Source organism: Kogia breviceps, chromosome 1 (assembly GCF_026419965.1).
Source record: "Kogia breviceps isolate mKogBre1 chromosome 1, mKogBre1 haplotype 1, whole genome shotgun sequence".
Taxonomy (NCBI): Eukaryota; Metazoa; Chordata; class Mammalia; order Artiodactyla; family Physeteridae; genus Kogia; species Kogia breviceps.
The window spans coordinates 117,310,452-117,327,570 of record NC_081310.1 but is presented as its reverse complement, the minus strand read 5'-3'; the positions used below and the strand labels follow the sequence as shown (position 1 = coordinate 117,327,570).

Here is a 17,119-nt window from a genome sequence, read left to right as displayed (position 1 = left end):
TTATACACATCCTAGGTTGAGCCTGAAGTCTCTTCCACGGCCACTTCTTGACCCAGCCCCTTAGAGAGAATTGGTCCTCCAAAATACAAGGATATCAAAAGCTTTCATTCATTCTTCCATGTTTATTATATGTATGTATACATATATACATACCACAGTTTGAACATACATACCATAATTTGAAATTGGGTTTCCTGGGGCCAGAGCCTGTCCTTTAAATCATAGTGCACCATACTGCAACTCTGAATATAGTAGCACTAGAATATGAGTAACGCAGAATTTTTCAGTGTTTATGGAAATAAAATATGTCAACATATGAATTAGTATATTCTGAATATGTGCATTCTGTGTCTGTTTTTAAAAATAGACTTACTGGGCTTCCCTGATGGCGCAGTGGTTGAGAGTCCGCCTGCCGATGCAGGGGACACGGGTTTGTGCCCCGGTCCAGGAGGATCCCATATGCCGCTGAGCGGCTGGGCCTGTGAGCCATGGCCGCTAAGCCTGCGCGTCCGGAGCCTGTGCTCCGCAAAGGGAGAGGGCACAACAGTGAGAGGCCCATGTACCGCAAAAAAAAAAAAAAAAAAAAAGACTTACTATCTTCTAGGGAGCTAAGTATAGAATAAACAGAATAAAGTCAGAATTTACTGTACAAATAGAAGAAAAACTTGATTTGTATGTCTTCTGCTTTATAAGTTTGGAGCTGTAGTTCCAAAAATACATATGTAATGGGGAGAAAATGGGCTGGATTCAAAACTTGGTTCTCACTAGCTGCAAGTTCAAATATTAGTTCTTCTTGTGTCCCCTTCCCTACTGATGCATTGCAGTGACCCTTTCTTATTTGCAGTCATCTGCCTTAACAAGGCAGACATGTTATGGTGTCATGTAAACAAAGTTGTCATCTCCAAAGTCCAAAGCCATGATGTAGGAACATGAAAAATAAATGAAATTCAGAGAATGTCAAATGTCATTCATTTGTAATCAGCAAATATTGTTAGTCTAAGAGTTGTGTTACAGCTCTTAAAACATTGTTTGCTTTAGATAAGACTCATAATTAAGGCTTAAAATTTTGGAAAAGGGGAATTTCAGTTTATACCTATTTGTAGCAAGTAAGGAGAGGCCATTTGATTTTTTCTGTACTTGAAAACTGATACATGAAACGCATAAAATCTTTTTATTTGTGATCCTTATAACACTACACTTTTGTTTGGTTTCTTTTCTCACGTTAAAGAAAACTGATTTTTTGGTATGCATCTCTTTAGCTGAGGAAATTTAATCTGGTTTATGTTGTTAAACCTGAGAATGTTTTGACCATTATCTGACTTATTCTTCTACAAACATTTTTTCATAGTTTTGCTGTCACAAAACGGCAGTATAGGCACGGAACCCGGTTAACCCTAGAAGACATTCCATTCAATTCAATACCTGAGCTATCTAGGTGTAAATGGGAAGAGTTTTGTTTTGTTTTGTTTTACATTTAGATGTCCTAATTGCAAAACTACTGAACTTGGGGAAAAAATTATGTATTTTGCCTTTGTTTTTTCTTCTTTTTAAAAAATATGACACACACTACACTTATGATGATGTGTAAAGAATACTCTTAAAATCTCTCATCAGGGGCTTCCCTGGTGGCGCAGTGGTTGAGAGTCCGCCTGCCGATGCAGGGGATGAGGGTTCGTGCCCCGGTCTGGGAAGATCCCACGTGCCACAGAGCTGCTGGGCCCGTGATCCATGGCCGCTGAGCCTGCGCGTCCGGAGCCTGTGCTCCGCAACAGGAGAGGCCACGGCGGTGAGAGGCCCGCGCACCGCCAAAAAAAAAAAAAAAAAAAAAAAAAAATCTCTCATCAGTCTGCCTATCCCAAAAATTGGCATAGAGCAAACTTACTAAATATGTGTTGATCATATCCTAGATAAATCAAGAAGCCTATGAACGTCTGTTACCAAGGCTTTCAGCCTATTATGTCTTATAAGAGAAAGATTAAGGAAAGACTAGAGTCTTTAATATTTTAGTAAAATTCCATCCAAGATTTTAAGATAGAGAAGATAGATACACAATTAATGATTCTTCTACCATCTTTATTTTCCAGCACACATACCTATGATTATGAAATAATTATAGATAACAATATTCTTACCATTGCCTTTTGTTGTATCTGCTTATTTGGAAGGACTTGTCATTTAGTGCCATCAATGCCTGTGTGCCACTAAATTTTTGATTATCTCTTAGGTCCTATCAGCAGTATCCTGGTGAATAAATATGGCAGTCGTCCAATCATGATTGTTGGTGGCTGCTTGTCAGGCTGCGGCTTGATCGCAGCTTCCTTCTGTAACACTGTGCAGGAACTTTACTTGTGTGTCGGAGTCATTGGAGGTGAGTTGATTCATTTTCAAGCATTAATATATTGCTGGCTATTTGGTATTACCTGCAATGGTCTTTCAGATCTTTTGAGTGAAAGTCCCTCCTTATAGAAATTATCATTTTGACAACCTGTTAATTTAAGAGCAATAGAAAATCAAGTTTTAAAAGAAATTGCCGTCATACAGTAGATGTACATTGTTGAATAAATGAATTGAAAGAAATGATTGTATGCCTCATCCTAAGAATCGTCAGTGGTTTGTAGATAAAATGTGTCCGGCAGTCATTGCAAGGGTGGTCATTGGTTACTATCTCTGTCTCGCTCTCTTTTTGAAAAAAATTTATTTATTTATTTGTTTGTTTGTTTGTTTATGGCTGCTTTAGGTCTTTATTGCTGCGCACAGGCTTTCTCTAGTTGCAGTGAGCGGGCTTCTCATTGGGGTGGCTTTTCTTGTTGCAGAGCACGGGCTCTAGGTGCACAGGCTTCAGTAGTTGTGGCTTGCGGGCTCTAGAGCACAGGCTCAGTAGTTGTGGCGCACGGGCTTAGTTGCTCCGTGGCATGTGGGATCTTCCCAGACCAGGCAGGGCTCGAACCCAGGTCCCCTCTGTTGGCAGGTAGATTCTTAACCCCTGTGCCACCAGGGAAGTCCTTTCCCCTTATTTTAATAGCCAAATTAAGATAATGAACTGCTGATGAGTATGATAAATAAAGATTATGTATAACTTCACAGTCCAGAGACTTTTACTACTAACATTTTGATGTATATATATATATATATATCCTTCCAAACTTCTTTCTATATACAAAAATACTTTTTTTCAGAACAAAAAGGGATACAGTTACATAAAGTATTTTATAACCAGTTTTTGTCACTTAAGAGCATATCATGAACAACAACTATATGTATGTTGGGCACTGTCTACATGCTGTGGGCATAAGGCAACAAGTCCAGCAAAGTCGTGCTCTTTCATGGGAGGAGGCAGGCGCTGCTCCTCACAAATAAATGAGAAAAATCAGGGAGTGATAAATTCTATACAAAGACCTTGCTGAAGAGATGACCTTAATAGAGTAACAGCAGGGAACTAGCTTTGTGAAAATCTAGGGGAATATAGGCCCTAAATCAGCAGCATGCTTGTTAGCACAGGTGAGAATGGTCTGGTATGAGATCAGGGAGGTAAGGTCAGGGTAAAGGTTATGGACAGAAAGCCAATAGCAGGTTTGCAATAGGGGAGTGACTTAGTCTGGTTTACTGGTTTAAGTCTCTGTGAATAGCTTAGACATAAATGGTAGGGAGCAAGCAGGGGCCAGGGAGAGAGTATCTCCACGTTATTTGAATATTTACTTATACTAGTACCATTTATTGAATAATTCTTGTTGCAGTAATTTAAAATATTAGTTCTATCGTACATTAAATGTTTATATATATTTTAAGTATATTCCTGGACTTTCTGTCCACTTTCTTCATTCAGAGTTTACCTATTCCTAAGTCAGAGTCACACTATTCTATTGATAGTAGCTTTTAAAAGTCCATTTAAAATATCTGTTCTGGGCTTCCCTGGTGGCGCAGTGGTTGAGAATCCGCCTGCCGATGCAGGAGACACGGGTTCGTGCCCTGGTCCGGGAAGATCCCACGTGCCGCGGAGCAACTAAGCCCGTGAGCCATGGCCGCTGGGCCTGTGCGTCCGGAGCCTGTGCTCCGCAACGGGAGAGGCCACAACAGTGAGAGGCCCGCATACCGCAAAATAATAAATAAATAAATAAATAAATAAATAAAATATCTGTTCTGTTTAGTCCCATCCTGCATCCCCCAGAATTTTCTGGTTGACTCCTGTGTATTCTCTAGTATGTTTTAGAATCATTTTACCTCATCTCCAAAATGAAATGCACTGATACTGTCATTGGAATCACGTCAAGTTAGTACTTTCATTTGGGGAGTATTGACATCTTGGCAATGTTGTGTTTAATTATACAAAAACTTTGTGTGTTGGTTTTAATTCTCTGGCCCTTCAGGAAAGTTATACAATTTAGCCATTATAAATTGCACACTTTAAAGTTTTTGGTGCTGTTGTAAAAGGAATAATTTTGTATTGCATATTCTATTTTAAAAACTGTTTTCAAAACTCTATTTGATAACCGTCTCCTTAATTACCCTCTTTGCTTGTAATGATCCTTCACGTGACTTGCCAGATTTGATAATCACCTTCAAATAATATAAATAACAATTATAAAAATAACTACTAACATTTATTGAGTGCTTACTACATGCCAGGCACTAAGTTCTTGAGTAACGGCAGTGCTGTGCGCCTGTTTTACATACCAGGAAACAGTCACAGGAGGGTCAACATTTCTGACATTACACAGCCAATAAGTGATGATGATGAGATTTGAACCTACATAGTCTGGTTTTATTTATTTGTTTATTTTTTCACCACACAGTTGATCCCCTTACTCATTTCACCCTCTGCCCGTTTTTCTCTGGTGACTACTACTCTGTTCTCTATATCTACATAATTGTTTGATTTGGTTATGTGTGTTTGTAAGGGGGGTATGTATATATATATACACATCCATGATCTTTATCCATTCTATCATTGATGGGCACTTAGGTTGTTTCCATATCTTGGCTATTGTAAATAATGCTGTGATGAACATGGGTGGGTGCCGTTATCTTTTCAAATTAGTGTTCTTTTGTATTCTTTGGATAAATACACAGAAGTGGGATACCTGGATCATATGGTAGTTCAAGTCTTTAATTTTTTTAGGAATCTCCATACTGTGTTCCACAGTGGCTGTACCAGTTTATTCCTACCAACAGTGTATGAGTGTTTCCTTTTCTCCACATCCTTGCCAACAGTTGTCATTTCTTGTTTTTGGTAATAGCCATTCTGACAGGTATGAGGTGATCTCATTGTGGTTTTGATTAGCATTTCCCTAATAATAAGTGATGTGGAATCAGGTGCCTGTTGGCCATCTGTATGTCTTCTTTGGAAAAATGTCTGTTCAACTGCTCTGCCTTTTTTTTTTTTTTTTTGACCACTCCTCACAGCATGTGGGATCTTAGATCCCTAACCAGGGATGAACCCATGCCCCCTGCAGTGAAAGCATTGAGTCTTAACCACTGGACTGACAGGGAAGTCCCAACTCTGCCCATTTTATAATTGTGGTTTTTTGTTGTTGAATTGTATGAGTTCTTTATATATTTTGGACATTATCCCTTATCAGATATAGCATTTGCAAATAACTTCTCCCATTCAGTAGGTTCTCTTTTCATTTTATTGATCCACTTCCTTTGCTATGCAGAAACAATTTGATGTAATCCCATTTGTTTATTTTTGCTTTGGTTTTCTTTGCCTGAGGAGGAGACATATCTAGAAATATATTGCTAAGACCATACTGCCTGCATTTTCTTCTAGGAATTTTATGGTTTCAGATCTTATATTCAAGTCTGTAATCCGTTTTGAATTAATTTTTGTGTTTGGTGTGAGATAGTGGTCTAGGTTTTTTGTTTTTTGGTTTTTTTTGGCGTTGGCTGTCTGGTTTTCCCAACATCATTTACTGAGACTATCCTTTCTTACTATATGTTCTTTGTTCCTTTGCTGTAAATTAACTGCCCATGTATGCATGGGTTTATTTCTGGGCTTTCAGTTCTGCATAGATCTATTATCTATTTCTCTGCCACTACAATGCTGTTTTGATTACTATGGCTTTGTAGTATAGTTAGAAATCAGGGAGTGTGCTACCTCCAGCTTTGTTCGTTTTTCTCAGGATTGCTTTGGCTATTTGGGGTCTTTTGTGGTTCCATATAAATTTTAGAATTTTTTGTTCTATTTCTGTGAATAATGTCCTTGGGATTTTGATAGGGATTGCGTTGAACCTGTAGATTGCTTTAGGTAATAAGGACATTTTGACAATGTTGATTCTTCTAGTCCATGAGCACAAAATATCTTTCCATTGATTTGTGTCTTCAGTTTCCTTGAACAGTGTCTTATAGTTTTCATGATGCAAGTCTTTAACCTAGATATTTATTTATTATATATTTTTATATATTTATTATATATTATTTATTTATTCCTAGATATTTTATTCTTTTTCTTAGGATTATAAATAGGATTGTTAATTTCTGATAGCTCATTGTTAGCATATAGAAATGCAACAGATTTTGATTTATACTGATTTTGTATGCTGCAATTTTATTGTATTTGTTTATTATTTCTAATAATTTCTTGGTGGAGTCTTCAGGGTTTTCTATAGATAAAAACATGACAGTCTACAAACATGACAATTTTAATTCCTTTCCAATTTGGATGTCTTTTATTTCTTTTTCTTGCTGAATTACTCTGGTTAGTCCACATAGCCTGGCTTTAGAGCTCACACTTTAAACCCCGCTATACAATATTATGTCCTACTTTCCATTACTTATATCTTTTTTTAAAGTTTACTTTTCATTTCATTGTTTATTGAGGTATAGTTGGTTTACAATATTAAGTTTCAGACGTATAGCACAGTGATTCACAATTTTTAAAGGTTATGTTCCATTTATAGTTATTATAAAATATTGGCTATATTCTCTGTGTGGTACAGTAGATCCTTGTAGCTTATTTTATATATAATACTTTGTACCTCCTAATTCCCTACCACAATCTTACCCCTCACCCTTTCCCTCTCTCCACTGTTAACCACCAATTTGTTCTCTATGAGTCTGTTTCTTTTCTGTTATATTTGCTAGTTTGTTTTATTTTTTAGATTCCACATATAATTGGTAACATACAGTATTTGCATTACTCTCTCTCTAATTTACCTTTTTTCACTTAGCATGATACCCTCCAAGTCCATCCATGTTGTTCCAAATGGCAAATTTTTGTCCTTTTTTATGGCTGAGTAGTATTCCATTGGGGGGAATTTTTATATATAACTTCTTTATTCATTCTTTTGTTGGTGGACACTTAGGTTGCTTCTATATCTTGGCAACTGTAAATAATGCTGTTATGAACATTGGGCCTTTTGTAGTTCCATGTAAATTTTAGAATTTCTTGTTCTATTTCTGTGAAAAATGTCCTTGGGATTTTGATAGGGATTGCACTGAACATGTAGATTGCTTTAGGTAATAAAAGGACATTTTGACGATGTTAATTCTTCTAATCCATGAGCACAGAATATCTTTCCATTTATTTATATCTTTTTGAATTATATATCTTAGTTTCTTTATCTGGTTAAGTAATGCCAAATATGTTTCTGACATTTATTGGAGTATGTGATTCTTGCCCCCCACCCCGCAGGTCTTGGGCTTGCCTTCAACTTGAATCCAGCTTTAACCATGATTGGCAAGTATTTCTACAAGAGGCGACCGTTGGCAAATGGACTGGCCATGGCAGGCAGCCCTGTGTTCCTCTCTACCCTGGCCCCCCTCAATCAGGCTTTCTTTGGTATCTATGGCTGGAGAGGAAGCTTCCTAATTCTTGGGGGCTTACTATTAAACTGCTGTGTGGCTGGAGCTCTGATGAGACCAATAGGGCCCAAGCCAACCACTGCAGGGAAATTTAAGTCTAAAGAATCCCTTCAGGAAGCTGGAAAATATGACACAAAAAAGGGGGCAAGTGATGCAAATACAGATCTCATTGGAGGAAATCCAAAAGAAGAGAAGAGCTCAATCTTCCAAACACTGAATAAATTCCTGGACTTATCCCTGTTCAAGCACAGAGGCTTCTTGCTCTACCTGTCTGGAAATGTGCTCATGTTTTTTGGACTATTTACACCTTTGGTCTTTCTTAGTAATTATGGCAAGAGTCAGCATTACTCTAGTGAGAAGTCTGCTTTCCTTCTTTCCATTCTGGCTTTTGTTGACATGGTAGCCAGACCTTCTATGGGACTTGTAGCCAACACAAAGTGGATAAGACCTCGAGTTCAGTATTTTTTTGCTGCTTCTATTATTGCAAATGGAGTTTGTCATCTGGCAGCACCTTTGTCCTCTAGCTATATAGGATTCTGTGTCTATGCGGGATTCTTCGGATTTGCATTTGGGTGGCTCAGCTCAGTATTGTTTGAAACGCTGATGGACCTTGTTGGACCCCAGAGGTTCTCCAGCGCTGTGGGATTGGTGACCATTGTGGAATGCTGTCCTGTCCTGCTGGGGCCACCACTTTTAGGTATAGTATGTTTCCCTATTTCTGTGGTTCTATTAACATAAAACAGAAGATTAGGAAGGTGATAGAAAGCAGAAATCAGTGAGCTGCTTGATAGTCTTTCTTCGCTTCTGTACCCTCAGTGCTGGCACAATGCTTGGTACAGCGTAATTGCTCAAATACTTAATAGAACTGAATTAAAGTGAATCATCAAGCTGAAAGAGGAATAAAAAACTATTACAAACTTAAGTATGTATAATAATTTTTCCTGGTAAAAAAACCTAACCTGTTTATTGTAGAAAAATGTATGTATAACCACCTTTAAAATACTGTTGGTGATTTCTTTTTAATTGTGGAATTTATCTCAGCAGTAATATTTAAAATAATAACAATAGGTACCAGGTGAGGGCTCACAGTATACCAGGGACTGTCCTAATCTTTTTCTATATTCTGTCATATATTACAGGTCTGTGATGTAGGACTATTATTGTTCCTGCTTTATAAATAAAGAAATAGAGGCTTCTAAAAGTGAAATAACTTGCCCAAGATCACACAGCTAGTGACAATAAAACCTGATGTATTATTCTCTTAAGAAGGCTAAATGGTTTACATTTTTTAATTATTATAAATATAGAATGCAACTATAATTTGGACTTCTGGATGCAACTCATGCTTTTGAGACTATGCACTATAAAGTCAGGAAGGATACATAACAGTAGGTCCACTACTGACCTATCCACCCTCTCTCCTCCCTATACATATACCCAAGGAGATTCCAAATCCTGTCCATTTTTGCTTCCTAAATCTCTTTCTAATCTGCCCATTTTCCGTCCATCACAACGACCACTCTTATCCAAATCTCCTATCTTCTATCAGTAGCTTTCTAACTTTACCCATATCCACTCTAGCTGTTCTTCATCTCTTAGAACACTCCAGTTGCTTCCCACGTTCTCAGGGTGAAGATCAGATTCCCTGCTGTGGCCTACTAGGTCCTGCCGTGGCCTGGCCACCTGTGTCTCCAGCCTCATTTCCCACCACTCATTTTGCTCTCTGTGCTTCTCCTCTCACACCCTGTGCTTCCTCTTATCACCTGCCTTTGCACTGGCTGTTCTCTGCCCTGAGCCTTTTCCCATCTCCCTTCTCCTTGATAACTCCTATCCTATAAGTCTTGGCTAAGGTTACACTTTAAGAAAAGGCTTCCTGACCCTAATTGCTGGTCTAAAACCCCTATTTTCTGCCTTCAAACCCTCCTTGTAGCACTTGTCACAGTCTGTGTAGTTATTGGATTAACGTTTCTCTTCTCCACTGAACTGTGGATGTTACCTCCTCTGCTTACCCTTAACTCAGGGCCTAGCAGACCCAGGGCCCTGTGTATATTTAGAGAATCAGTAAGTATGGCTGAGTGTGTGGTGCCCTATGTTGGAAAACCGTATGGAATTATATTTGAATTGGTTATTATGTCCTTTATATGTGTAGGGTTTTCCATAGTTTAATAAATACTAGTTTGAGATGCTAATAAATTTTACTATAACAAGGAATTCATGGCCGAAAAAAGTTTGGAAATGCCAAAGTAAATAAGCTTCTTTACTATCAGGCCTAATAAAGGCTTTATAGAAAAGACTATGTCATTTCCAAATTTACTTGACTTTGGAAACACTAGGGAGTAACCCTGTAGCACAGAAGTTATGGTGCAGGCCTCAAGTTTCAGACTTGCTGTGGGTTGAAAGCCAACCTGTTTCATTTACAAGCTTTGTGACCTTGGACGAGTTACTTAAGGTTTTTGTACTTCAGTTTTTCTGTTATACAACGGGAATGATGATAGAACCTTCCTGTTGTGAGGATTAAACACTTAGAATGGTGGAAAGGTGTTGCTGTTAGTTAATGTTTTAGCAGAGGATGAGTGTTCACAGGAACGCCCTTTGGGAAATGCTGATGTCAGAGAAAGTGCATTGGCCTGGGAGACTGGAATTAGCGCTATGGCCTTGGGCAAGACTACTAAACCTCTTTTGAGCAACAAATTTTTCCATTGAATATTGAGAGGATTGACTCTAGGTGGTCTCTAGGACTTTCCCAATTCAAATTCGCCAAGATTTAATTATTTTCAAGTTCCTAAAGTTAACAGACTATCCAGAATCCAAAATCAGTGTGACATTATAAGTAAAAGATCAGATAATTATGAGCAGTTTCTTTTTAGACTGATTTGTCATTTATGGGCTCTTTGAATGGATTCTTAAGCTTTGTTTGGGAAAGGGCATAACTGTCTACCCACATAATTTTTTTCTTTTCTTTCTGACATCTTTAGGTCGTCTCAATGACATATATGGAGACTACAAATACACATACTGGGCATGTGGTATAATCCTTATTGTCGCAGGCATCTATCTTTTCATCGGCATGGGCATCAATTACCGACTTCTTGCAAAAGAACAGAAAGCTGAGCAGCAGCAGAAAAAGGAAAGTAAAGAGGAGGAGACCAGTATAGATGTTGCTGAGAAGCCAAAAGAAGTTACCGATGCAGCAGAATCTCTGGAGCCTAAAGGCATAGAAGGAGGCCCCAAAGAGGAGGAGAGTCCTGTTTGAACCTGCGGGGCTGATGGGTAAATGGAGCAGCTCATGACCCCAAATGTTCTGTTGGCCTGTGATCTACCAGTGGTGCTCAATGCAAATACTGGACATTTCTGTGGGAATCATACCAGGGGTTCATTGATGAATTTTTGTTTCACTCCTTACCAGTAGCCGGGGCTAAAAATGTCAGAGCCTCTGGGAAGGAAGTGGTTGAAAAAGAATGAGAGAAGGAAGTCGGTTTGTGTGTTTGTTTGTTTAAATCTTTGCTTTTAACAGTGTCATGATAATGTGCTGTGATAGTGTGATAATAATATGTGCCTTAAGTTTTAGTCTTTAGGGAGCCTTAACTTTTAAAACCATTCTGCTTAATTCATCCATTTTAAGTGTTCCGTTACAAGGAAAAATAACTAGTTTGAGGCAAATCTAAAATTTAAAATTAATTGTGCTTCATTGTTATTTGTAATAATAGTGTCAGACGTTGTCACTAGAAGATTTGAAAGTTGGGGTTTTTATAAAATCCTGACTAAAATATTTTCCTAGCATCAATAGTTGCTTGGCATATGTGCCTGCTAGATATATATTTAGGAAATTTAAGGCATAAAACTTTGTAAACATCTTGGCTGTTCTAGATGCACTGTACTCATCAGTACACCTCCAGTATCTTTTCTTCGTTTGCTTATTAGAAGCCAAGTGCTTGAGAGTTGACTTCGTTAAATTACTATTTTTGCTCCCCTTTCCAAAGATAAATTTTGAGTGGTCATAGATCACCGCCCCTTTTGAGATCACATAGTATTTTTTTTCCCCCACTGGAAAAATTAGTATTAAAATACACAAAACTGTGTATTTGTGCCTCCTTAGTAAATTAAACATAGCTATTTCAAACAGCAGCTGAATTCAGCTTAGGCTTTTCCAAAACTTCAGTTAAACTGTGAGACTTGGAATCTTTTGTTGTTGTTTTTCCTGGAATTTTCCTCCTTTGATTCATAGTGGTTCCATTTATATCCACATCTAGCTTAGCACTGTGTGTGAGATAGTCTTTGTGTGTTCAGTTTTTTTTTTTTTTTTTTTTTTTAATGTTTGCTAATTAAAGAGACCCATAGAGATTTGGCCCACACAAACCAATAAGGATAAGATTGGGAGAGAAGTTGCTATGTTTGCTTCAATAAGTAACTCCTTTTCTTTTTCTTATAAGGCCTTAAAGAAAGTTATGTTTTGCTTAGAATTATTGGACACATTCTTACTCTTTACACAAACCTAAAGATTTGTGACCCTTTTCACTTATCTGAAAAGTAGAGAAATGGGTTTACAAGGATAGGAAGGAGGATGGACCAGAATGAAAACTGTAAATATTTTTTCACCTAATATCTTTTAAATGGTGGCAGGAGGATAATGATAGACATTCAATAAATTATATTCAATGCATTTTAAAATATTGTAATAGACAGTGTGAAAGTATAGATATAAAACCTTAAGAGGCTGGCTTTTTAAAATAAACTTTTTTTTTTTAAGAAATGTTTCTTCTTCCATCTGCTTATTTTCTTGAGGAAAATATTGTGTCTTCATTTTTATTATCAAGATTCAATTTGGCCCTTCCTAATATAAATTACTCAGCTTATGTGTGTTGGGATTTGTGTATATTGCTTATTTTGATTTTTCTCCTTACCTCTTCTCTAAGGCAAGCAGGAGGGGAATTTTTTGAAACGACCTCTCTGAAAGCATTTTGAAACCAGAGCAGTTAATCTTAAGGATACAATGAAAGCTCCCTTTCTGTGTCCGAGTATCATGACAGATGGAAGAGGAATTTTAGTGGAGAAGCCTACTGTGATTGTTGGCAGGCTTGGCTCCAGTTTGGACTCTGCCATTTTTCCATGGACTTAACCTCTGTGTACTGGTTTCCCCTTCTATAAAAATGAGGATCACCCTTGAGTAAAGTAATACAAGTAAAAAATGTAAGGTGGGGGGAGTAAACCCGGTGTATAAGATTATTTTTCCCCATCCCAGTTGTTAAGCTACATCCACACATAAGACCCTACTTAGTCTTTTTTCCATTAGTTGAATCTTGTTACTGAAGTGAGGGGGTTTTGGTGCAGACTGACCATTTATTAGAAGGAAGTGTTCTGAAGTTGCTGTATTCTGAAGCAAAGTTTAAAAACTGGCTCAAAGCTGGACTAAACAAACCTTTTATCACCCAGTCCAACTCTGACTTTTTCCCACTGAAGATACAAGCTTAAGGGATTTATTCAAGATCAAGTTTGGTAACAGAGCCAACACTAAAACCCGATATAGGCCTACCCTGCCATCTATTCCTTGTTAACAATCAGCTAATCCTCTCTGTGTTGCAGTGTTGTGTTCAACACTGGATGCATCTGGGCTCTGTGACTGGGCAGTCTGTTGTCCCTTGCTCCATATGACTAGACTTCTAAATTTTATTTCAGTTGACACAGCTTCAGTGGCTACTTTGGGAAAATAGAGTACCTGCCTATCTTTGCGTTGTCCCACACTCTCTAAGTCACAGAGAAAACATACAGCTCTCTAAGTAGTTGTGCCCAAAGAGGCTTGGGACTGTTTAAGAGTATACTCTGAAATAGCCTCCCAATTCAAATCTGGAAAATTATTTAAGAAACTGATAGGTTGGACAGTTGCAGATGATCATGATAACAAGACCATATTATCACATTATAGTCCTCTATTGAGAACTGAAATTGTCTTAAACTATTCAAAATAAATAATTTATACAAAAAATATTCAGGAAAGGATGATGCTAAAACAAATAATGGAAAATTCAGGGAGGTATTTTTATCCCCGATTTAATCACATTGATGAATAATCCTCTTATTCTTGGGTTGTGTGAATTTAGTAGTTTGTGCCATAGATTTTACATGTCAATATTAATCCTGTATTTTAAAAAGGAAAAAAAATGTGTTAAAAGCCATTTAATATATGAGCCAATGTTTTATTATATTGAATTTCAGATTGATAAATAGGATATTGGTTTATATGAAAAACCTCAGTGTCTGGGTTTTACACCTTCCCTAGCAAATGGTTCACAGTGTAATAAACTTAATGATCAGGTGTGTGCCCCCTGCCCCCTCCTTATGGTTGGAAAGATGAGGAAAGGTTAACAGTAAATTTCCACCTTTGCAACAACATGGCTTGTTTTAATAATCAGGTCAGGCACTTGAAGAAAGAGGTTAATGATAGACTTCTGTCACTATGAAAACTTGATAAGGAAGTGATGGCCTAAGCTTGCCTGGCTTGCCCAGATGTGAGAAATTAAGCCAAACCTCCTTAGATGCTTCTAATCTGAAACATTTAAGGAGGTTTCAAGTACATCATTCCTGAAATGTGTTCTAGCTTTTTATCCTTTCCCCCATTTAGTCTGGGCCACAGTGACAGTCAATCAATTGAGAGTGATTGGCAGAGTATCTTTCTCCTCAGCTGAACAGCACTGATTTACTTACTTTTTGCTGAATTTTACCTTGACTTGCTAGAGGAGACTGGAATAGTTAGCAAAGGAATCACAGCCTACCAGTTGCTTAACAATATAGACTGCTAGGGTTATGCATCAGATGTTTTCTTTTGTAAGGTATTAATAATTAGTACCATCCCCCACTAGGGTTGTCATGAAGGTTAGTTGATATGTGACAGCTTGTGTTAAGTAAGGGCTTAATAGGGTAAGCACCTGACTATTTTTTAAAAAATCAAAGAAAAGTGGTACCTGGGAAAAAATTGAGCTCTTCCAGTTCCCAAGGTGGGTGGAGCCTTACATGCAGAGTATAGCTCTAAGGGAGTGACTCTTAAAGATAAGACTGTTAGCTGGATCAAAAACTCTCCTGTTGGATCAGATCCTCTGTTTAGTCTTACAAATGTAATGGTTTTTGTTTGGAAATGAATGGAAACTAACAGCTCATGAGGTTGTTGCATATATGTCCTGGCACTTTTACGTAAGGTGGATTTGAATCCCAAAGCCCTTGCTCTTTGTACACTGCCTCCACAAGGAAGACACCTGATTAGTAACTGATAATCTTTTCCCTTCAATATTTGTGATGATTCTTAAAGAGCAGAAATGTAACTAGTAACCAATCATGATTAAAGTCCTTTGTCCCTAGCAATGTTCTTAAAGGTAAACTGAAAGATTGATGAGATTTTTACTTTTCTCTTCTATATCAATAACATGACTTAGGCTCAATAAATTGGTACAACAATATTGGCAAAGCAATTTCATAATATGTGTCAAATACCATGAGTTCACATCTTTTCCCTAAGAATTCCAGACTTGGAATTTATATAAGAAAATTATTCCTTTGAAATTATCAATTTCTTGTATCAATAACTATTTAAACGGATGGATATGAAGTCCTTATGATATATTCACAGCACAATGTTAAATGAAAACAGAACACAAACTACCATGGTGTGTGTGTGTGCATAATACATATATATACATAGGCACAGGGGATAAAGGAAATACACTAATTTTGTGAGCATGGTAAATTTAGAGGTAACTTTTTTCTATATTTTTTCCACATTCTAAATTTTCTTGATGTCATGGTTACTTTTATAGTAAAAGAAAATATTTAATGGAGCACATAATACTGGTTTACAGAGAGGAAAAAACAGTACCTTTGATCTAGAAGAGTTCTGGCAAGAGACACATGACTCCTAAGAAAATGAAGCTGATAATTATTACAGACAGGTTTTATTTTTCTGCTTCAAGAATTGCATCTGGTGAAAGAAAGCTGAATGAGATGGAAATCAAGAGCACAGTGGTCTCTAGCCGTGATTTTGCTGGTGCTGGACTAAAGCTGTGGAGAGTAGAGTCCACAGGCTGCCTGTGTCAACCACCAGTGTCTCCTTCCTGAGACAGTGCTCTTGGGGACAGCGTTCCTGTGGTTCCCCTTGCAGTCATCATTCAGCTGCAAGTGAATGTTTAACTCAGGAAGCCAGAGCATTCTGCACTTACCCACATCACAGCGTTAACGGTTGTCGAACATTATCGTACTGAGATCAGCATCAGAAAACAATACTATGATGTCACAAAAAGTAGAATTTGCTTGTCCGAGCAGCTATTTTAGTTTATTTACTAACGGGTATTTATTGGACCCTTACTAGTTACCCAAGCATTGTTCTAGGCTTTGAGAATCCAGTCATGAACAAGATGTCTTTCTATGCATCTTACCTCCTAGTAAGGGAAAGCAGACAGTGAACAGTAAGTTATAAGGAAAACAGCAATATTCAGAAAAGAGCAGTGGACATAAGCCTTCATTAATTCACCTAAATAGTATTTTTTGGAGCATCATCTATGTGCCTGTTTCCTAGATAGAAGGCATAACAGTGATCAGAATGCAGTTCCTGGCACCCCCAGCTCCTAGTCTAGTGGGGGAGACTGCATACTAAGTGCTGTGATGGGACAGCACATGGAGAAGTCTCTTACCCAATCTCAGGAGGGCCTAAAAAGGACAAGAAGTATATACTCGAGCACGTTAATTTCTCTGAGCCTCTTTGGTAAGTTAAACATAATGAAATTATTGTGCGGATTGTGAATGTACACTGCATACAGTTGAGTGCATAGTAGTATTAGTTGAGCTCATAGTAGTTTTAAAAATTAAAGTGTCAGGGCTTCCCTGGTGGCGCAGTGGTTGGGAGTCCGCCTGCCGATGCGGGGGACACGGGTTCGTGCCCTGGTCCGGGAAGATCCCACATGCCGCGGAGCAACTGAGCCCGTGAGCCATGGCCGCTGGGCCTGCGCGTCCGGAGCCTGTGCTCCGCAGCGGGGGAGGCCGCGGCGGTGAGAGGCCCGCATACCGAAAAAAAAAAAAAAAAAAAAAAAAAAAAAAAAAAAAAAAAAAAAAAAAAAAAAAATTAAAGTGTCAGTTGTCATCAACCAGAACATGTGGTAATATTTGTATAGCTCATCAGAGTGTACAAAGGCCTTTCAAGTATGTTCTATCATCTGATTCTTGCACAATCCTAGGGAAGTGGGTATAAATGAAAAACACTGACCCTTTAGCTGGCACCACCCCTCCCCCACCCCTGCTGTCAGAAGGGTACAAAGCAAGACTGCAGACAGCTCAGCTGCTA

At 38.0% G+C, this 17,119-nt stretch overlaps 1 protein-coding gene across 1 annotated transcript in view; it reads left to right on the top strand.

The window, feature by feature from the left end:
- Positions 1–15,166, top strand: part of SLC16A1 (solute carrier family 16 member 1) — a 40,144-nt gene extending 24,978 nt beyond the window's left edge. Inside the window, exons 3-5 of the mRNA XM_059060937.2 lie at positions 2,225–2,368; positions 7,631–8,497; positions 10,776–15,166. Coding sequence (XP_058916920.1) covers positions 2,225–2,368; positions 7,631–8,497; positions 10,776–11,053 — 1,289 coding nt within the window. The 3' untranslated portion in view covers positions 11,054–15,166. The remainder of the gene's footprint in view (positions 1–2,224; positions 2,369–7,630; positions 8,498–10,775) is intronic.
- Positions 15,167–17,119: the final 1,953 nt, after the last annotated feature.